At 39.2% G+C, this 23,542-nt stretch overlaps 1 protein-coding gene across 2 annotated transcripts in view; it reads right to left on the minus strand.

Annotated features, from left to right (window-relative positions):
* Positions 1–8,996: 8,996 nt before the first annotated feature.
* syn3 (synapsin III) overlaps positions 8,997–23,542 on the minus strand; it is a 164,901-nt gene continuing 150,355 nt past the window's right edge. For both annotated transcript variants that reach the window (XM_047389546.1, XM_047389547.1), the window contains exons 11-14: positions 14,664–14,795; positions 12,311–12,329; positions 12,079–12,235; positions 8,997–11,812 (exon numbers count right to left, since the gene is read on the minus strand). In XM_047389546.1, the coding sequence (XP_047245502.1) occupies positions 11,689–11,812; positions 12,079–12,235; positions 12,311–12,329; positions 14,664–14,795 (432 nt within the window). In that variant the 3' untranslated portion in view covers positions 8,997–11,688. The remainder of the gene's footprint in view (positions 11,813–12,078; positions 12,236–12,310; positions 12,330–14,663; positions 14,796–23,542) is intronic.

Genomic DNA, 23,542 nt, shown 5'->3' on the forward strand with positions numbered 1-23,542 from the left:
GGTTTATTAAATGTTCTGGGAAAACTTACTGCTGGAGCAGTGTAACAACATTAATAAAAAGAAATACTTCCTGTATGCATTTTTTACCTGCAGAATCAATGCATTCAGTTTATCTGTAAAATAAAATCTTCAGTGTCACTATGCTCCTGTAATTAAATAAGGACTTATTTCAAACTGTTACACATTTTTACCACATTACTTCTAACATGTAACTGGCAAAAACTTGCAGTGTGCAGTCAAAATGGCTGTACACCTCAGAGCCTTGCATCGTCACGTCAGAATGATCTGACTGTCTGGACAGGAGAAAATAGGTATATAATAAATATATACCTATTTTTAAGGTACATAATATGATGATATAGAGAAGGGGAAATTTAAGAAACTTAATGTAATAAGAGATAGGGATAAGAAAGTGCTGAGCATGGTTAGGTTTAGGGGAGAGCCCCCTGCTGGTCAAATTAGCATAATAATTGAACATAAAGCAGTTGTCTTATTTTTCATTTAACATCAAGCGAGGGGTTCTAGTGCTAATTTTCCCCATATCCCATTCGTTCGTCGTGTCGTGCCCATAGACAGCCACGGATCCCGCAGGCAGGCAGGGACCTGCGGCAGATCAGAGATTCCACATTCCGCCTTAAGGAACACAAAAGAATTTACACTGGCAGCAGATTACTATCAGGCTGCCAGGGGTCTGGTATGCAACACGTATTCTGGCTGGGGGAAATAAACATAAGTGGAAGGAGTTTTCTGGACGCAGACTGCTGCTAGGGGCCTCAGAGGTTGACTGATGGAAGCTGAGCTCAGAGGAGGGAAGAGTTCAATGACTTTTTAAGGATCACATAAATCTGCTCTTATGAGGCGAAAACTTGCTGAACATGGCAGCGACCCGGATCAGAGTGACAGGCATTAAAGATAAAAGCAGCTCTAGGAGGAAAAAAATGTTGGACGTGTTATGTAATACTGGATCTTATCTGAATTGCTCTGTAAATCAGCGATTGGGCACTGGGTGGTTTTATCATACAGACCGCAGTGTTTCCAGTCAAACATCACAGAGTTTAATCTTCAGCCTATCATCCCTGTGTTTTCTTATTAAGATTTGTTACAGATTAACAAGTCATGTTATTAGAAAACAGGCAATCTTGAAGAAGCATTCACTGACTTCTTAACATAACATTAGCTAAAATAGATTATCCATGTGAATGTGCTGCAGCAAACTTAAAAATTCCCATTATCCTTCAGTAAAAAATCTAATCCAGTAGAATTTCCATTGTGATGAATGTTCAGATGCTTAGATGTTACCCACAACTGAGGTCTTGTACTTTAACCATATGTTCTTAAAATGCTCCCACACGGCTGGAGTCCATCTGTGCATAACTATGGCATAAACACTGCCACTCAAAAGTTTTCTTACTTCTTTTTTGTGTTGCTTGTCTGCTGTTTATTTTTCTCTTAAAGTTTGATGCCAACATTTATTTCAGATTAGGTGGTGTTTACAGTGCAGTCAAAAAGTATTTGCCTCTTACAGATTTCTTCTGGTTTCCTTTTTCGTCACGCTTAAATGTTTCATATCATCAAGCAAATTTTAATATCAGACAAAGATAACCTAAAGGAAAAACAAAAATCAAGTTCAAAATGAGGATCTGATTTATTTGGGATGAAAAAGCTACCCAAACCCACCAGGCCCTATGCAAAAAAGTAAACACCTCACTTCTTAAATCATGAATAAGCTGTGATTAACCACATTTGTCTTTAGGTTTCACTATCCCCACCCAGGCCTGATTACTGCCAGACCAATTAAATCACCTAACCCCTGTCAGACAAAATGAAGTAGGCTTCACTGGAGCCCTAATATCCTGAGGGAAAATGTCTACCCATCAATTCATGACCTTAAGCTCAAGCGCCCCAGGGTTATACAACAGGTGGATCACCAAATCCAGCTCTGAATAGGTAAAAAATAAATAAATAAAGATTTGGAAGTGGCCTACTTAAAGTCCGGTCTTAAATCTAAATGAAATGTTGTGGCATGACCTCAAATAGATCGATTATGCTTGAAAACTTACCAATATCGCTAAATTAAAACAATTCTGCAAAGAAAAGTGGGCTATAATTCCTCCACATTGATGTCATGACCCATCACCAGTTAGTGCAAGTACTAAAAGCAGTGTTTGTCATCAAGGGAGACACAACCAGTTATTTAGGTTGGAGAGCAATTACTATTTCACATAGATTGGTGTTGTTTTGGTTGGTTTATTTTTCCCTTAATGAATTATTTGAAAACAGTTTTGCTATTTACTCAGGTATTTTTTGTCTGAAAAACAGCAACAATAAATCACTTTTTTTTTTACATCAAATGATATTGTCTCTATAGTTTTCCACTCAGACATGCAATTGTCTCAGAAATATAAGACATCTGATGTTTGAAAGTAATCATGTAACTGAGCATGTGTGTGGATGTATCCATGGGCTAATGCAGTTAATTTCAGAGCATGATGTAAAAAAGGCAGCAGATGAAAGGCAGTGCTGCAGTCTTGCAGGTTCCTCTTTCAGCTGTTTTCTCCCAGACAGCTTTTAACACGCCAAGCTTCATGCCAAAAGGAATAAAACAGGGCACTGATCTAAGATGAAGGGATTTTTAGGATTATAGCTGGATTTTCTGAATGTTGCGTTTTTTTAACCAGGACCTTTTTTTTTTGAAGAGCTAAGGCTTGTCCTACAGTGACCTTAAATGGAGAAAACCCTTTGATTCACCTCAAGTTGAACACCATAAACAAAGAGACTGGAGCACATAAGTGCAGGAATATTAAAAGTCGTTTTGCTTTATTAACAGAAATCTTGTTTTTCAGACCAAAAAATTAATAAAAGTACAGGAATTATGTGAATAACAATAAATTACGGAAACACAAGAGATGCATCACACGTCTCACAAATAAGCAGCCAGACATTAAGATCACATGATCACTAGATTTACACACCTGAGGCACACGAGAAGAGTTGGTTTCCATGCCACATTTACAGCAATATATAGAACGTTAATACACTTAAAGGACCTCACAACACCACCCATCATTCAGCAGGAAGGAAGGAACACGGTCGACCGAATGATCGCCAAAGAAAATCCATGCTGTACAAACATCACATTAAGAGTTGACTTGAGTTTACTTGCAGTATCAAATGGCAAGTCTCTTTGAATGCATATTAGTTCAGCGTTAGGATCGAATGTGACAAAACCATGTTATGATCAACAAAATGTAGCAGTATTGCATTTTCTCCAGATAAGCAAATGAGGACATGATACAGTACAGGTGCACAAACATTTGCACTTAAAAACTTAAAAGCAAACCAGAGCCAGGGCAGTAACAACCTACAAGGCAGCCCTGGGGTGGAAAAAAAAAGCTGGGCCCCCTCAGGGCACCTCCAGAAATTACAGATGTTTTAAACCTAAAGTAAGTAAATCAACAAACTTTTTAAATTTGCTATTGGTAACAAATATTTATATGTTATAGGAAGCCAACTCTTAACTGAAATAGAAAAGATAAAGAACTGACAGAATATTTTGAAAGTGAACCAGATGGGACAAGTATGATTTTCTTTACGTCAGTTTATATTGTGGTCTGGTAAATAAATATACAAATATTTAAAATGCCAGTTAAGTAGTGGTCAGCTGTAAAAAACAAAAAAAACAAAAAACAAAACGTTTAAATTTAGCTAGGGACAGAATTTAGCTAGGAACGAAAACTAATGTCCGGCTGGATATTGGTATGGTTTAATATTAATAAATAAGACTTATTTGTTTTAGTAATTTGATTCAAAAGTGGAAAATAATATTTATTACACAAAACGACCAATTTCCCCCTTTTTTACTGTTTGGATAATTCTGACTTAAAGGTAGTCCTAATCTAAAATTTAGTTAGGATCAAGGGAACATAAGACCAATAAAAAAAAAAGAAATATATATATAAAAACCAAAGGAATCACAAGCTTCTTCTGTGTTTGGTCTTTGTCACACGTTTGTTTCAAATCATTCCATTTTTTTTTTTGTTTCATCCAAAGATAACCTGAGTAAAAACAAAAAGATAATTTAACTGGTAACTGGTCATCAGTCTCATGGCTGTAAAGGATTTGTGGCCCACTCTTCTTTGCAGAATTGTTTTAATTCAGTCACACTGAATAATTGTCAACCATGAATGGCTTCAAAGGTCATGCCATTGAAAACATGTTAAGTTTGGACTTTGACTAGGCCCTTGCAAAAACGTTATTTTGCTGTTTTTGGGCCATTCATTGGTGGACTTGCTGATGTGCTTTGTATCATTGTCTGGCCCTGTAACCCAACCGCTCTTGAGCTTAAGGCCTCAAATCGATTGCCAGACATTTTCTTTTAAGATCTGGTAGAAAGCAGAACTCATTATTCCATTAACTACAGCAAGTCGTCCACAAAGATGACTTCAAAAAAGTGTAATTTGTTCGACAACATTTTTCTTCAAACGTGTTGGGAATCATTAAGACAGTTTTTGGCAAATATAATACTGACCTTTGTGTTTTCTTTGCTCAGAAGGGGTTCTGGCCTTGGAACTCTCCAATGTATGTCCTTTTTGACCAGTGTCTTTCTTATTCTTGAATGACGAACAATAAGAGACATGTAAGGCCTGCAGCATTTAAGTGTTGTACTGGGTTCTTTTTGACTTCCTAAATGAAGGGCTGTCTACTTCTGGTTGTGGATGGTGGAACCACACAAATGGCATGTTTAAACACAGTTAGTTTATGATTTAACAAGGAAATACATTTTATTTTCCCATTGGGCAAAGTTGGTTTAGAAAGCATTTCCCTTTAATAAATAAAATCATCATTTGAAAACTGTTTACTCAGGTTATCTTATAAGGTTTCCATTAGCTGTAAGCCATGATTATGAAAATAAAGACAAATACACACTTGTCATATAATACTGTCTATATAGTAAATCTATATAACATATGAGTTTCACTTCATTTATATTTATTTACTGAAATCTTTCAATTATTTTCAAATTTATTGAGGCACACCTATAAATTACAGCTAGAGAAGGCTGAGACTTCTAGAAGAGTGTTTTAGAAGTGACAGATCAGTTATATTGCACTGTGCTAGTTGTTGCATGCAAGGCACACCAGCTCCATCCTTTTACATTTAAGATTATGCAGGATATGTAGATGGTGATCACCCTCTGGTTGATTTCACACACACTACAACATTGATTTTCCAATGTTTGCATGCCAAACAGGTGAAGGGAGTTTTTTTGTTTGTTTTGCACAGATCAGGAGATTCCTTATATAAAAACTCCAAAAGTACGGCTGTTCTGCCGTCAGTTTATTAAAGTGCTGCTAAGCCTGAGGTAGGTACTACAACATTTTCAAGCTTGGTTGCAATTGACTCAAATATCAAGTGTGTCAAACTAATGAGATTATGTTTCTCAGCTAGAAAACAGTGACCACTAAAATTATATGACAGCAAGTCATTAATGGAAACTAATCTTTAAAGTGAGCACATGAGGTTTTCACACTGAAATTCAAATTTAAAGCAAAAAGAAGAGAACAGTGAAGTCAAAGTTTATCCTTAATTCTGACAGAAGCACAGATCAAATCAACTGAGATACCTTTAACTAAAAGGAGTGTCTGCGAGGCAGGAAAGGCCACGAGCACAGTGATAAAAGTTAACTTGTCACTTGTGATGTCACAGCATTATTGCGTGGCACACAAGGGATAGAAATCCTCATTGCTTAATTATGGCTTTTCACACTGAGGTTGCTTGCTAAATATGAGTAATCTTTACAGTAAAGATAATGCAATGTAATTTGGTCCATCTTGACACAGTGAAAATAGATAAGGAATGATTGCAAAGGTGTTAAATAACAGGGTGCCGCATTTTAAGATCAGCCTCTGTAGCAGAGTTATTGGTAGTTGTATAGTCGTGTTCCCAGTAAACATTTAAATGTGGGCCCCATGTAGGTTTAGCTCAAGCTGGATGGGGACTAAATGGGTCTGGGCTCTTAATGGGCTTTACATATATCCACTTAGACTAACAAAATGCAACTCGTCTAGGCAAACTGGCTGAGAACTATAGCTTTGAGCTGGGTCTGAAATGGGCATTAAGAAAATCTAATTCATTTATACAACCAATATGGTCCCACTGTTTACCCATGGAATTCGTTTTCCTGCATCATATCTACAGGTAATCAACATGGGACCATTATGTAACCCCTGAGAAATCCCATCTGGACCCATTTTGCTGCCCATATGGGCCCCATAGGCAAATGTTGGCAGCCCAGTGGCAAACTGAAAAGATGTTGTAAAAACTTATGGCTTGCCAACACAATCCAGTACAGATTTGTAAACCGGGGAGAATAATAATACAAGAAGTGCAGTAAAAACGATCTCAGCTTAGACTTGGCTCTTATAAAACCACCTAATGTTTCTGGCTGGTGGGTATTATAATAAAAAAGTTAATGCACTGATGGGTTTAATGAATTTTCTGAGTAAAAGCTAACATTAGCATAACCATCAAAATAGCTTCCTAAATAAAAACCAAGCTATATTTGGGACAGAAATACTTTTTACACAATGTTTTTGGGACCTTGGATATTCAAAAAAACAAGCAAAGGACCCCAGCTTTGTGTGTTTCTGTTATTTCCTTGCTTATTTTTGCAAGTCTTAATTAGATTTCTTTGTATCTCTAGTTTTGAAGGTTAGAGACTAAAAAGGGCTTTTTCTCTTATTGGTCAGAGGATGAATAATGACTGCATTTTATATTAGCATTGTTTTTGTCTATTCACTGATAAAAATGTAAAGTGTAAAAAAAATATTATGTGACTGTGTCAATGCTGTTTCAGGACAGCTAGCATTTTTAACAGTTCCTTAGTGCTCTTCACAAGTTTTACCCTTCAAAGTCAAATAGTATCTGCTAAGGTAACGTGATGCTAATTTATAAAGTAGCTACAGCCCTAGTTAGCACTGACTAGCATTTAGACTAAGCTAGATCTAGCTTTAATTGTACAGCATAAATTCTTCCTGGTCATATTCATAGTTAAGACTTCGGCCAAGTCAAATCAAAAGAATATTTTTAGCATAGAAGAACATTTTTGGTAAACTGCTGGTACAACATTTCCAATAAGTTAGCTGTAGATGCGTTACAACAAAAACTCAGCACAAATTTGATGGTAAACTGTAAATGTTCTGTCTTTGCATATGAATACATTTAGGTTAAAACAGATGGTTGGTAAGTAGTGTGTCCGGATTGGTTAGCTCGACAGGCTTAACCAACCACATAAATCACTTCGATTTATCCCTGCTCACAGCTGTGTAAGCAACAGGATCCCATTTCTTCTCTCAATTTAAATTCAGTTTGTTGACAAATGAGTCAAATCCAAGGTTTCACTTGGACATTATTGAAAACATGAAAAGGGTCACTTAAACCATTTTAAAAAGCAAATATATTTTAGCCCAGTAAACCTATAAACATTAAAAATGAAAAAAAAATCTAAATATTGCTAAAACATAAATAAAGCTAAATAAATCATAATCAGCTTTTCAATAGTTTTTCAAAACAAAGTAATTTTAAAATGACTTTTTGACAATATAAATAAAGGCTTTACAACCATACCTCTCTTGCAAACAGGAAATGAATACCTTACAATGATGATGATGTGTTATCTGGATCCCCAGTGTCTGATGAACTATTGTTGTAAGTAATATATGGATTGCTTTCTTGATTAAAAAGATCATTTTGGCTGGAATTTTGTTGAATAGATTTGTGGCTGCTTATTGGCGACACAGTAAAAGAATGAGGCAGATCTTTTGTTATCAGGTGCCTCTACTGTGGAACCAACTCTCAGTTTTAGTCTGTGATGCAGACACCCTGTCTACTTTTAAGACTAGGTTTAAAACTTTCCTTTTTGCTAAAGCTTACAGTCAGAATGGCTTACGTTATCCTGGGCTATCTCTGTAGTCATGCTGCTAAAAGTTAAGGCTGCTGGAAGACATATTAACCACTTTCCCTCACTCTGCTACATTCTTGTACTACTCTCCAATTTTGTGTTATTTGCTGTTGTTTCAATGTTTAATGTTATGTGCTCTTTCAGTTTTTCTCTGCCTAGAAACTAAACCTGACCTGAATCTGTGTTTAGCTGTGCGTTTAGCCCTGTCTTTCACTGTTTAACTCTGTTTCTCCTAGACATCACTACTGCCAGAGCTTTAACTGTGACTAACTGTATGTGCTCTCTGTCATACTCAACACTTGAAAACTGGCTCAGAGCTTATCTGCTTACCTGTGTTTCTCTCCTAGATGAAGCCACTAAAGGAGCCACTACTGTCGGCAGTGTTTAACTTTTCTTTTACATAGAAAGTATTCCTGGATCAGTGCTTCTTTGTTGTGTCTCCGCTCTGTTCTCTCAAACCCCCAGTCGGTCGTGGCAGATGGCCGCACCTACTAATCCTGGTTCTGCTGGAGGTTTCTTCCCTTTAAAAGGGAGTTTTCCTCTCCACTGTCTTTACATGCATGCTCAGTATGAGGGATTGCTGCAAAGTCAACGACACAATACAAGCATCTGTCCACTGTCTCTACATGCTCATCCAGGAGGAGTGAAAGCTGCAAGTCACTGACTGGATGCAATCTGCTGGGTTTCCTTAGATTGAAAACATATTAACAAATTTGAATAATAGACTGAATTTGACTGCATTGTTTGGATCAAATGGAACCTATGTACTTGACTTGGAATCTGTATGATTCAACTGAACTGACTTTTTAAACTGCACTGAGACAACATGTGTTGTGAATTGGCGCTATATAAATAACTAAACTGAATCTGAATTAAATGAATTAGCTTCAGCTGATCAAGTTTGATTGGTGTGTTACAGGATTTCCCTTTGAATACCATTTTGACATCTATGTTAGTGTTATGTAGTTAACCATCATGGGTAAAACACCAAGGGATTATGTGGAAAAAAGTGAAGATCTCATAAGATAAAGCAGGCTATTGTGACACAGTTGTTTAGAGGAAAATGCTGAGGCATGCTTGCACACATCAGAGTAACAATGTTGGTCAGACGTGGAGCAGAGATTACAATATCTATATGAATGCTGCCTGAACTTTAATGTTTCAAATCACAGTTTTTGCCACACTCTTGTCATTCTCTACTGTGAAAAATTGAAGACAGACTGAACCTGACTGAATAAATAACGATAAGAATCCTCACCTCATGAACTAAAATTCAAGCTGAGAACTTTGCTACTGTCACTACTATTGTTCTGGGTGGAAATTGTGTTATCCATTGCCTTGTGAGCCCGGTTCCGGTTGCAGAGACATGACGCTTCGACAACTTTCAGCTGTGTTCTCGACTGCCCAGTGCACGCTGTTTTCTTTCCCACTTTTAAATATTTCTCGATTTTGAATGTAGAAATGAATAAAATCTTACTCTACATGTCTGAAAACAGGTGAGGAGTTGTATAGAATTATATCTGCCCTCTAAGAAAAGTTGCCATTCAATTGTGGGTTCAAATGTGTTTTCAACTTGTTAAATGTCAATGACTGTATTATGTTTAAAAATCTGACCTTTAGAATGGCCCTTTCTTGGAAAACCTGCAGCATGCAGTGAGATAAAAAGACTTTCTCAGTCAATTCACTTTCCAAGAAACATTTTAGGTTATAAATAAATCATACCCCTTTAGAAAGTGTTATGATTGCCTCTGCTTTCCAGTTTGAGTCCATTTATGGCATTGAATTCCAAAACGGGATAAATCTTGGCGGGAGAAACCAAAAAAACAAAAGCACCTGTAAATTCAGCTGACATTTGCTGCAGAGAATAGGGAGAAAAGATGGAACGTTATGGAATACAAGAGAACCTTTTCTGTCTCATTTGAGCCTTATAGGTTCATACCTTCACCGCTCACCAATACCCAGCAGAAACAGCTATGATATAAATCCACCATAAGAAATGCTTAAAGGTGAAACTGACTGAGCTCAGAAAAATAAAGAGCAACTGCAGAAGATTTGAGCTGTGATGGAAGACAACGGCTTTAAGCCAGTACAGCATTTGCAACAGGTAAAAACCCCTAAACTCCATATTTTATTCAACATGTGACTGTCTTCCTGACCCAATGCAGAGGGTTTTGTTTATATCTGCCATTAAAAAAGCACTTTGGTAAAGTTAGGCCAAGGTAGAGGAGTCACAAACCAGTATGTGTCGACAGCACATAGATGTCTGAGAAGGTCTGCAGCTGCTGGCTAAATTGCTTTAGAGCCCGCTGGTGAACTGTGACAGTTTAGTACGTTTAAGTACACCAAAGTGGAACTTCAGTGGCTGAGAATATTGCCATCTGCGAATAATTTGGAAGCTATGTGTCAGTTAAAATGGGTAACGATGTAGAAAGACAAACAGGAATATTGTACCAGTTGCAGAGGAGAATGCAGAGCGATAATTTACCAAGCAGCACAAGCTAGAGTATGAGTATTTTCTGTACTTATCTACCACTAGAAAGGCCAAACATTTGTCAAATGATCTAAATCTAAGGGTACAAACAGGTACAATGACAATTATGGCAAGACCTATGAAACTGTAAATAAACAACGTCTCTCAAAATGTTTAATTTTATTTTCGGTAAAGTTACAACCACAAACTTCAATGTATTTTCTTAGCATTTTATGTGACAGACCAATCTCAGCCTCAGTCTCAACTCTTTCTCAGCTTCAAAAAGCTTTACTTTGAATATTCTCCTTTCTTCATCTCCATCCATCCTTCCATCAACTCTGACCAGCTTTCCTATCCCTGCTGAAGAAATGCATACCCACAGCATGATGCTCCCACCACCATGTTTCACAGTGGATGTAGTTTTTCTCCACTCGAAGTTTTGCATGTGTGCCAGAACCATCTTTACTGAGTATGCTGCGTCTCTTATATGGCTTGTGGCAAACTTTTAACAGCACTTCCACTGGCTTTCTTTCTGCAGTGGTTTTCTTCTTGCCACTTTTTCATAAAGACCATATTTATGGAGTGCTTGACTAATAGTTGTCCTGTTTACAATCTTCTACCTGAGCCATTAAATCTCTGCAGGTCCATCTGAGTTACTATGGAGCTGTTGTTTGATTCTCTAAATATTTTTAGGTGGACGGCCATGTGAGGGTAAGTTTGCTGTTGTGAGATACTCTTTCCAATATTCGGATGAAGTATTGTACCTAACTGCTTAAGACCTCATTTAAGTTACACACTGGTTAACATTATTTACTAATTTGGTAACGTCTGAAGGTAACTGGTCTCAGATCACATTTTTCAAAGTATTTTCCTCCTACTTACAATTATGTGCAACATGTGTTGATTGGTCCCAGAAGATCCAAAGAAAGTACATTGGAAGTTTTTGGTTTTAATGTGAAAACTACTTTTGAAAGGCACTATATCTACCACTATATATACCTTTGAAAATCTGGCTTCTCTTAACTTCATCTAAGATCCTGAGGATCTCTTGGCCCTTCTAGTGATAGTTTTACTGATATTCTGAGAACAACAGGTTGCACCAGATGGACAACTTGATCATTGCAAAGAAGGAACACAAAGCGGAAGTTTGGAAGAAAGAGGAGACTCCTTTACAGATGATGCTTTTTTTTTTTTTTTTTTTTTTAAGTCTTTGACCTGACATCCAACATGAAGCCAGGGGGAGCTGCTGCAGAAGGTTTTAGTCAGAAAAGAGGCTGGCGAAGGACTGGCGGAGGCTGCGGATGGTCTCGGCTTTGGCCTCGTCATCAGTGAGGTTTCCCCGTAATGTCTCTGTGAAGGTGTTGGTCAGTGACTGGGATTTGCTGCACAATATAAAGAACAATATTCATTATGGGCAAAAAGGAAAGGGCAATGGTAAAGTGCACCGAAAATCCTTCGTCTAGCACGTGTTTCTAGAACAGGACCCTGCAAAGAATAGTGAGGGGAGTTGAGAAGGTGACTGGAGTTTACATGCTTTGTTTATTATGTGTTTTTTTTGTGTTTTATCGGTTGAATCCTTTTTACACAACAAAACAAAAGATGCGTTGACATAAAGCAGAAAAAAAGCCAATCTGCAGTTTGGACTTACTTCAAATGAGGGGACTGTTTCTGACCTCCAGGCCCAGAGGAGACAGGGATGGGACCGGGCTGAAAGGCCTGGCTTGGAGAGGTGGTGGCAGAGCGGGCTCTCTGAGGTGACCCCTGAACCGACTGGGATGGAGAGGCTGAAGCAGAGCGGTGTCCGCCTGGAAACACACATGTTGTACTTTTCTTCACTGTGTCAGTAACAGCTCAGTTTTTGCATTGTAGATTAATCTTACCTCGCCTGGGCTGTGTAGTCTGAATTTGGAGGGATACAGAAAGAGAGAATGGTTAATGTTTGAATAGAAGGACAAAGCTGCTTTGAACTACTTTTGCAACAGTTATGCACAAGCCACCAGATGATCAATTAAAGGTCCAGAGAGTGGGATAGAGTGACATCTAGTTTTCCAAATCCCAAACAGCAACAGACTGAGTACCCTGCAAAAACACAGTAGCCTTGAAAATCATAAAGAAATGTATTAAATCGAAGCATGGGCATTATTGTACCATTATCATACTGTGAAAATATTGCTAAACTTCCAAAAACTGATAGCATGGCTGAGATTGTTGTTTTTATTGTTCTAACTGTTTTGGTTTAATGAGATCATCAGTAAATGCTGCACTTATTGTTTAAAGTATGATGAACACAAACACTATGTGCTGCTTAGCCAATCAGCTAACTTTATAACTGGTGTTATATTGTAACATATTAAACAGCTCAAAATATTGGGCTCCAATAGACTTTAAATTATAATGTAAAACTTTCTACAAGACTTAAACCTGAAAAGTCTGATGGGCTTCTTGATTATGTAGAAAACCATTAATACAATTATTGTTGGTCAGTATAATTTGACTTGATTACTCCTTGAGAGTAAGATTTATTATGTATGGTTTATAATAATAATTATGGTTTATATTTAATAATTAACAGAAAGAAAGGCTTCAAACCACCAGTTTGTGTGCAGTCAGTCTATATAATGTGTGTCACTTAATGAGCCAAGATACTGAAATAAATGAACATTTCAACAATATTCAAATTTATTGAATGAGTCTATACGTTTTACTCCATTTATATGTTTTTTGAATCAGATGATTTACATACATCATTTCAACTATTCACTTGGCAAATATCCTATTTTTAATATCAATAAATGTTTTAAAGACACATAATAGTGTCTCGTTATAACAGATTATATAATGTTTTAGGTGGGTCACATTAAACGAAGGGATTCCGATCGTATTGGTCACTGCATCTCTTATGGGTTTCCTCTGTTTTTGCTTTTTTTGTCACGCTTCAATGACTCAGTTCAAAAAAACAAATTTTAGTATCAGACAAAAAATATCTGAGTAAACATAAAAAGCTTTTTTAAATGGTGATTTCAGTTGTTAAGAGAAAAAGCTATCCAAGCCAACTATGAATTAACTGGGACTGACTATGTGTTTAGACAAGTTTCACTAAACACTTCCAGGCCTGATTACTGCCAGACCTGTACTTTTAAAAAGTCACCTATAGAGTACCTGTCTGACAACATGAAGTTGGCTTAACGATCTCACAAAGCAACACTTCATGACTCGTTCTAAAAAATTCAAAAACAAATGAGAAACAAAGTTATTAACAGTCAGTCTTGAAAGGGTTATAAAGCAATCTCTAAGCCTTTTAGAGAGAACATGGAACAGTGGTAAACCTTCCCAAGAGTGGCTGGCCTACCAAAATTACTCCAAGAGTGCATCAATGAGTCATCCAGAAGGTCATGAAAGATCCAACAACAACATCTGAAACACTGCAGCCCTCACATGTGTCAGTTAAGGTCAGCTTTAATGATTCAACAACAAGAAAGAGACCTGGCAAAAATGCCCGTCATGCAAGTGTTAAAAGGCCAAAACTGTTGCTGATCAAAATAACACAAAGGAACATCTCACAGTTGCCAAAAACTTCTTTACAAATCAAGACTTTTGGGAAAATATTCTGTGGACTGATAAGAAGGTCTGCATCCTGTTACATCTGGCGTAAAACAAACACAGGATCTCAGAAAGAGAAAATTGTATGAACAATCAAACAAGGTGGTGGTAGTGTCATCGTCTGGGGCTGATTTCCTGCTTTTAGGACCTGGCTGTAACTGATGGAACCATGTATTCTACTGGTCCAATCATGTAAGGTACACCAGCAGGTCCACCTTTGAATGACTCAAAAAAAAAACTAAATAAAGATTTGGGGTGACCTAGTCAAAGATTAGACCTAAATCCAGAAAAGTTGATGGTAGTTGCTGCTGACAAGGGTGGCACTAAAAGTTATCAGGTTTAAGGAGGGCGGATTACTTTTCCACATAGTATCTGGTTGTTCTTTCCCTTTAGAAACCAAATGGCAAAAAAAAAAAGATTAAAACAATAAGGGGTAAGGGCTTTTTTCACAGCAAATCTGCAAGTATGGAGTTACATTTTGTCTAAATAAGTCACAGTGGTAATAAAATCCCCCTCTGTTATTAGTGATCACTAGAACCATTGTGGACACATTTTGTTTAGCATTTAAAACAACTTTTATTGTAACCAATAATTATATCACCTGCATCAGTTGTAATTTGAGGTAGTTTGTACCTTCACAGCAGAAGTCTGAGGTATGACAACTCCCAGCAGCAATTGGGCCATCTTGTTAATGACCAGTTCTGTAATGAGCTGTTTGTCCTCCTCCACATGCTCACCAATCAGAGGCATGGAGCTGTCCATCACCTGCAGAAACATTATAAAAGCGAAAATTTGAAATGTTAAAAATGCCACCACTAGATGGCGATGTTGTATCGGTTATTTAGATAACAGATTTCAGTGACACTGGATCACTGAATAAAGGCCAAGATGAAGACGAGTCATTTTTTAAAGTCACCTGTAAAACTATGCAGTTGAGATCTAAAATGAGGGGCTTTTTGCTGAGCACTGCAGTGCTCAGCAAAAAGCCCCTCATTTTAGATCTGTCACAATATGTCCTCCAAACTGTGACCACCACTGTAGACTGCTACAGTTTTTATTTGGTAGTTTAGGACATGAACTGGGATTGCCAGCCATAACTTCATGTTCTTTTCAAAGCTTTTGTCTCTCAGGTTGCTCTAATAATGATTTCCATTAATAAAGACCATATTTACAGTATATGCCCCTGTCAGCTAGAAAGCTTAAAGCAGAACATTAGACAAATGCAGGTCAACTCAATCAATGTAATCATTTTTAACTGAGTTCACAAACCAAACCAATTTAGGTACTATAACCTTAAAAGGTAAACATCCAAAACAACAACAACATTTCCCACCCCTCTAGCCTCCGTGTAGCTCATACTGCCAAATCACAGAGCACAAGGCCTGGAGACCTGATGAGTGCCTCCCTACAGACCAAAACAAGCATCAGCAAAGAATAAAGGCTGCTGGTCTTACTGGCACCGGGGATGCAGATTCCCATCGTGGTGGATGAGGCGGTTGCACCACGCCCCGGCCGCAGGCTGTAAACACTGCTCCGGGTATGAATGCATGTGCTGATCCTCTGGCACACAGTGTTTACCAAGCACAGGCCAGTCATGTGTTACAGCCTCACTAGGCAACTTCTTACTGTGGTTTTCATTGCTGCTTTTAAGAAAAATACTTTCTCAGGGGATGTTCTGTTCTGTTCCAAACATCCAGGGGTTTGTTGTTGATTAACGTGATGTTTGGTGACTTTTATTAGCACAAAATAGAACTGATACATACATAACAACTGCAAAATGTTGGATAAACTGTTTCTAGATACAGTAGAGTGCTGTACCTATCTAGCCAGTTTTTATCTGCCCTGACTCAAAACACAAACATTTACACAGAACTTTTAAAAGCCTAAAGTAGCAATGTTTTTCTTTATTAGCCTATTAAGACTAAAAGTCCATATATACGGTCAGACTCAATAAATTAGAATCTGTACCAATGAGGCTTGTTTGTCAGATTTAAAATATTTTAACAACCTTTAAACAGGTATTAAACACTTCTCATTAAGCTCACATTTTTGTATTAAAATGTTTTTTATTGGTTTGATGTAATATTTTAATGTTCTCGTTAGCTATAAGTGGTAAACGCTTGAAAGCATCAGTCTGTGTAATTAATCTTCATAATGTGTTTCACTTAGTGAACTTAGTAACCAAAATAAACTTTTTGATTTTCTATTGTATTGAATATGACTGCACATACAGGGGTTGGACAGTGAAACTGAAACACCTGGTTTTAGACCACAATAATTTATTAGTATGGTGTAGGGCCTCCTTTTGCGGCCAATACAGCATCAATTCATCTTGGGAATGACATATACAAGTCCTGCACAGTGGTCAGAGGGATTTTAAGCCATTCTTCTTGCAGGATAGTGACCAGGTCACTACGTGATACTGGTGGAGGAAAACGTTTCCTGACTCGCTCCTCCAAAACACCCCAAAGTGGCTCAATAATATTTAGATCTGGTGACTGTGCAGGCCATGGGAGATGTTCAACTTCACTTTCATGTTCATCAAACCAATCTTTCACCAGTCTTGCTGTGTGTATTGGTGTATTGTCATCCTGATACACAGCACCACCTTCAGGATACAATGTTTGAACCATTGGATGCACATGGTCATCAAGAATGGTTCGGTAGTCCTTGGCAGTGATGCGCCCATCTAGCACAAGTATTGGGCCAAGGGAATGCCATGATATGGCAGCCCAAACCATCACTGATCCACCCCATGCTTCAAGCTGGGCTTGCAACAGTCTGGGTGGTACTCTTCTTTGGGGCTTCTCCACACCGTAACTCTCCCGGATGTGGGGAAAACAGTAAAGGTGGACTCATCAGACAACAATACATGTTTCACATTGTCCACAGCCCAACATTTGTGCTCCTTGCACCATTGAAACCAACGTTTGGCATTGGCATGAGTGACCAAAGGTTTGGCTATAGCAGCCCGGCCGTGTATATTGACCCTGTGGAGCTCCCGACGGACAGTTCTGGTGGAAACAGGAGAGTTGAGGTGCACATTTAATTCTGCTGTAATTTGGGCAGCCGTGGTTTTATGTTTTTTGGATACAATCCGGGTTAGCACCAGAACATCCCTTTCAGACAGCTTCCTCTTGCGTCCACAGTTAATCCTGTTGGATGTGGTTCGTCCTTCTTGGTGGTATGCTGACATTACCCTGGATACCGTGGCTCTTGATACATCACAAAGACTTGCTGTCTTGGTCACAGATGTGCCAGCAAGACGTGCGCCAACAATTTGTCCTCTTTTGAACTCTGGTATGTCACCCATAATGTTGTGTGTATTTATATATTTTGAGCAAAACTGTGCTCTTACCCTGCTAATTGAACCTTCACACTCTGCTCTTACTGGTGCAATGTGCAATCAATGAAGACTGGCTACCAGGCTGGTCCAATTTAGCCATGAAACCTCCCACACTAAAATGACAGGTGTTACAGTTTCATTGTCCAAAGTTAAAATACCCGTGCAATGTCTCTATGTGGCGCTGTAACCCTTCCATGCACGAACACGAAAAAAAAAAAAAGAAGATGTAGAAGAAGCTTAAAGCTGATTTACTGAAAGTGTTTCGAACTAACTTTATTGGTGTTAACCCTAGTTCACCATCTTCAGAAACCCTCTATGTTATCTTCCTCTTCTGGTAGCCGCATGTTCAACATGTTTGTCCAATATGTCCTCTACCACTTCTCTGCACATATCCTCTCAGGCTTACCCCTTTAACCTTGAATCTAAACCACTCAAAAGTGCCACCAAAGTGCACAGCACCAAGTTTGGGGATGAGCGGAGGGGGTTAAGCGAGGGCATGGTCAGGAGGACGAGGGAAACTGGGAGCTAGCTTAATTTGGTTTATTGAAACATGGAGAGTGAGCAGAGCAAAGCTGGTAGTTTTGCCATGGATTTTTCACCCCCCTTGTCACCGGTGGTTAAGAGAGGCTTTATGGAGCCCAACAGGTCTGAGCTTTATCAGTTCCAGCTGCTGGCACAAGACGCTAACTCGGCGATGCCTGAAACTGGCGCTGCAGAGGCAGTGGAGATCCAATTTCAACTCCTGACTCGCTACAGTGGGGAATGTCTGAATGAGATGGTTTTATACCCGAACACGGGGGCTGTGACGTAGACATGCCAAGCTGTACCGTTTGAACCAATAGAAAAATTCCAGTGCTGTAACCAACCCAAAGAGGGCGACGCTAAGACGGTTTTAGGACAAATAATGCAGAATTAAACATATTTACATGAAATTTTAAAAAATAGCACAGTGACATAAAGATAGCACACTAAACACCCAGTTTATCTAAAAAAAAAGTAGATTTCGGGTTTAGCCCCTTTTGAAATACTTCTTTCAGCTTTGCTGTTTCACTTGTGACCCTCTCATCCATTTACAAATAGTCTGCTTTGCCTTTACTTAATTTCATTCATTTTCTTTCTCTAGAAAATTATTCAGACTAATCTTGGATAAATGTCAACATCTGTTTTTTAAGCTTTCACTTTTGGATGAAATTTATCCCAATTTCAACATGACATTGATGGACATTTTAGCCTGATTAACCTCAGTTTTCTTTTTATTCTTTAAAGAAGGTTCAAATTAGTTTGTAGTAATTCCTCAGGTAGCTGGTGCAGCATCTGAACAATAAAAGACTGATAACATGGGGGTTAAGTATGAAAAAATGTGATGGAAAAAATTCTGAAAAAAGAGTTTTGGATCCAAGGAATACAACCCAAGACTTAAAGAATAGTTAATGCATAATAAGAAAACACATCTGGGCAACTGAAAGCACCATTTAAAGCCATTCCATCTCTGTTTGTGTCCATTTTCTTGGCAAACATGTGGTGGTGAGGAGGGGTGTGGCCCTGTGTTTTGGCCAGTTAAGTCATCACCACACAGGACTGAGCAGAATCCTGGCAAACCATCCCCAGGCCCCACTTCAAACAGTGTGTGGTGGCAAGTGGAGCCGGGATCCACCCTGCTGATTTATTAGGATACAGAGTCATTCAGCAGAAGCCTGGGGCTGTCTCTGGAACACAGAGGTGTTGTTCTGCCCTTTCAAAGCACAGCAAAAAGCATGTCTTTTGGTACAATGCAGCTTGTCCCATGGGAAAGTTCCTGGATGCATTTATTTTAAAACTACATCAACAGCAAGCGTGGTTGATTTGAATTCTATTGTTGTTATAGAAGGATTCTCTTTTGCCACTTTCATCGTCAAGATTTTATTTATTGTCACATACAGTGGAAATAAAAATGTACTCACCACTTTTACAATGAAAGTTTTTATTTAACTTAAAAGAATTAGACCCAGATAAATCCTCATCCACCTTTAATTTGACACATATCTTGTTTTCAATTCAAATTCAAAATTCAATTCAAAAATACTTTATTAATCCCAAAGGGAGATTAAATGTTGTTATATCTCATATTATGAAGGTTTCTTCAAAGAGTCGTTGTAGATGCTGATGGCTGTGGGCAGGAAGGATCTCCTGTAGCGCTCCGTCTTACAGCAGATCTGAAGAAGCCTCTGACTGAAGACACTCTGTTATTGTAGGACAGTCTGATGAAGATGATGCTCAGGGTTCTCCATAATGTTCTTCATTTTATGAAGAATCCTTCTTAGCACAATGATCTCCAGAGGTTCCAGAGGAGTCCCCAGAACAGAGCCAGCCTTCTTTATCAGCTTGTTGAGGTTTTTAAGTCCCTGGCGCAGATGCTGCTTCCCCAGCAGATGATGGCAGAAGAGATCACACTCTCCACAACAGACTTATAGAAGATATGCAGCATCTTTCTGCAAACACCAAAGGTTCTAAGCTTCCACAAGAAGTACAGTCTGCTCTGTCCCTTCTTGTAGATGGCTTCACTGTTGCAAGATGAGATGATTGTTTCTACACCATGCCACAAAGTGGTCCACCAGCTTCCTGTACTCATCTTCTTGTCCATCTCTGATCCACCCCACGACTGCAGAATCATCCGAGTATTTCTGCAGATGACAGGAGACTGTCTTGTACTGGAAGTCTGAGGTGTACAGAGTGAAAAGGAATGGTGAGAGTACCGTCCCCGGTGGTGCTCCTGTGCTGCTGACTACCTGGTTAGACTCACAACCCTTCAGTCTCACAAACTGTGGTCTGTTTGTCAGGTAGTCTTTGATCCAGGAGATTGTTGAGGCCTCCACCTGAGTCTTCTGGAGTTTCTGACAAAGCAAATCAGGTTGGATTGTATTAAATGCACTGGATAAATCAAAGAACATGATCCTCACAGTGCTGCTGGCTTTGTCCAGATGACAGTGGGTTTGTTGAAGCAGGTGTATGATGGCATCTTCAACTCCAACTCCACAACGTTAAGCAAACTGAAGGGGGTCCTGATGGTTTACTGTTTGATTACTCAGGTGGAACAACAGGAGTCTCTCTAGAACCTTCATGATGTGGGATGCCGGGGCAACAGGTCTATAGTCATTGAGAACTGATGGGTGAGTTTCTTTGCATCAAGACAGGAAGTCTTCCATGTAGAACCTTCTTCTGGGCCAGGCTAAGGTTGAAGAGGTGCTGCAGAATCCCACATAGCTGCTCTGCACAGGCGTTCAGGACTCTAGGGCTGACACCATCTGGACCTACAGGCTTTTTCCCGTCCATTCTCTCCAGTTGCATCTTGACCTGACTTCTTGAGACACACAGGTGGAAGGGGAGGCAAAGGGAGCATCAGAATCGTCTGATTTGGTTGAAGGCAAACATGTAGAAGCAGAAGGGTCCATGGCTGAGGTGGAAGCTAAAACATACTGGTCCTTCTCAAAATATTAGCATATTGTGATAAAGTTCATTATTTTCCATAATGTAATGATGAAAATTTAACATTCATATATTTTAGATTCATTGCACACTAACTGAAATATTTCAGGTCTTTTATTGTCTTAATACGGATGATTTTGGCATACAGCTCATGAAAACCCAAAATTCCTATCTCACAAAATTAGCATATCATTAAAAGGGTCTCTAAACGAGCTATGAACCTAATCATCTGAATCAACGAGTTAACTCTAAACACCTGCAAAAGATTCCTGAGGCCTTTAAAACTCCCAGCCTGGTTCATCACTCAAAACCCCAATCATGGGTAAGACTGCCGACCTGACTGCTGTCCAGAAGGCCACTATTGACACCCTCAAGCAAGAGGGTAAGACACAGAAAGACATTTCTGAACGAATAGGCTGTTCCCAGAGTGCTGTATCAAGGCACCTCAGTGGGAAGTCTGTGGGAAGGAAAAAGTGTGACAGAAAACGCTGCACAACGAGAAGAGGTGACCGGACCCTGAGGAAGATTGTGGAGAAGGGCCGATAGATAGATAGTAGAAACATCCAGAGTCACCGTGCACAGGCGTGTGCAGGAAATGGGCTACAGGTGCCGCATTCCCCAGGTCAAGCCACTTTTGAACCAGAAACAGCGGCAGAAGTGCCTGACCTGGGCTACAGAGAAGCAGCACTGGACTGTTGCTCAGTGGTCCAAAGTACTTTTTTCCGATGAAAGCAAATTCTGCATGTCATTCGGAAATCAAGGTGCCAGAGTTTGGAGGAAGACTGGGGAGAAGGAAATGCCAAAATGCCAGAAGTCCAGTGTCAAGTACCCACAGTCAGTGATGGTCTGGGGTGCAGTGTCAGCTGCTGGTGTTGGTCCACTGTGTTTTATCAAGGGCAGGGTCAATGCAGCTAGCTATCAGGAGATTTTGGAGCACTTCATGCTTCCATCTGCTGAAAAGCTTTATGGAGATTTCATTTTTCAGCACGACCTGGCTCACAGTGCCAAAACCACTGGTAAATGGTTTACTGACCATGGTATCACTGTGCTCAATTGGCCTGCCAACTCTCCTGACCTGAACCCCATAGAGAATCTGTGGGATATTGTGAAGAGAACGTTGAGAGACTCAAGACCCAACACTCTGGATGAGCTAAAGGCCGCTATCGAAGCATCCTGGGCCTCCATAAGACCTCAGCAGTGCCACAGGCTGATTGCCTCCATGCCACGCCGCATTGAAGCAGTCATTTCTGCAAAAGGATTCCTGACCACGTATTGAGTGCATAACTGTACATGATTATTTGAAGGTTGACGTTTTTTGTATTAAAAACACTTTTCTTTTATTGGTCGGATGAAATATGCTAATTTTGTGAGATAGGAATTTTGGGTTTTCATGAGCTGTATGCCAAAATCATCCATATTAAGACAATAAAAGACCTGAAATATTTCAGTTAGTGTGCAATGAATCAAAAATATATGAATGTTAAATTTTCATCATTACATTATGGAAAATAATGAACTTTATCACAATATGCTAATATTTTGAGAAGGACCTGTATTAGGTGTGACAGGAAAGCTGTGGGTCAAAGGGTGGGATGTCTTTGAGCAGGAGAGAAGGATGTTGAGCTTGTTTCTGAACTGAATCCGTTGAATAATGTGTTCAGTTCATTGGCTCTGTCCAGACCTCCATCGGTCTGATCATCCTTCTGCTTGAAGCCCATGATCTTCTTCATCCCTGACCACACATCTCTGATATTGTTTTGCTGGAGCTTGCTCTCCAGGTTCTTCTTCAACACCTCCCTGCTGTCTCTTATCTTCCATTCTGTATACTCATCAATAAATCCATGTCTCCCTTTGAAGGCTCTTTGTTTCTTATTAAGCAGGTCCTTCAGGTCACTGGTGATCCAGGGTTTGTTATTGGGGAAGCATCTCACTGTTCTGGTGGGGATGGTGTTATCCACACTGAATTTTATACAGTTGGTTACACACTCAGTCATGGCATTAATGTCCTCTACATGTGGCTAACGCAGTGTGTCCCAGTCTGTAGCCTCAAAGCAACCTCACAGTGCTTCTTTAGCTTCCTGTGACAATCTTCTCAGAGTTCTTTTTGCTACAGGTTGCCTCTGAACAAGAGGCTAATGGTGCATTCGGACCGAATGTGAATGACGCGACAGGAGCGAGTGATTTACATGTTAACCCTATGTAAAGGGGCATTCAGGAGCGAAGCGACACGAAGCACGCAATGAGAATGTCACGATTAGGGCGAATAGAGCGAAAAATGAAAAATCTGAACTTTTATGTCAATTCTCTTCATGTCTAAAGCCCTCTTTTCAGCACAAAAGTTGTCATACAAGTATGAAATTCACAGCAGTTGCTCAGGGTACATCTATATTCAGGTAGGAAATAGGAATTTAATTCATAAGTATTTAATTTTCAGATGGATATGTCAGCAAGCTAGATTTCTGGGTCACCCATCAGCTGTTATTACATAATTATTCAATACTTATGGCTACCATGCTGCAGTCTGTTGTCATATCCGTTCTTGCCTGGTGTATTTTGCCGGTCCTCGTCCATATGTTTAGGCACAAAAATGTTTATTATATTTAGAAGATTTGGACAGAACAATTTGGCTGATTTTCTATTGAGCTGATCTACACTATATTGACAAAAGTGTTTGTTTGTCCATGTCCATGAACTTTAATGACAT

Source organism: Girardinichthys multiradiatus, chromosome 17 (genome assembly GCF_021462225.1).
Source record: "Girardinichthys multiradiatus isolate DD_20200921_A chromosome 17, DD_fGirMul_XY1, whole genome shotgun sequence".
Taxonomy (NCBI): Eukaryota; Metazoa; Chordata; class Actinopteri; order Cyprinodontiformes; family Goodeidae; genus Girardinichthys; species Girardinichthys multiradiatus.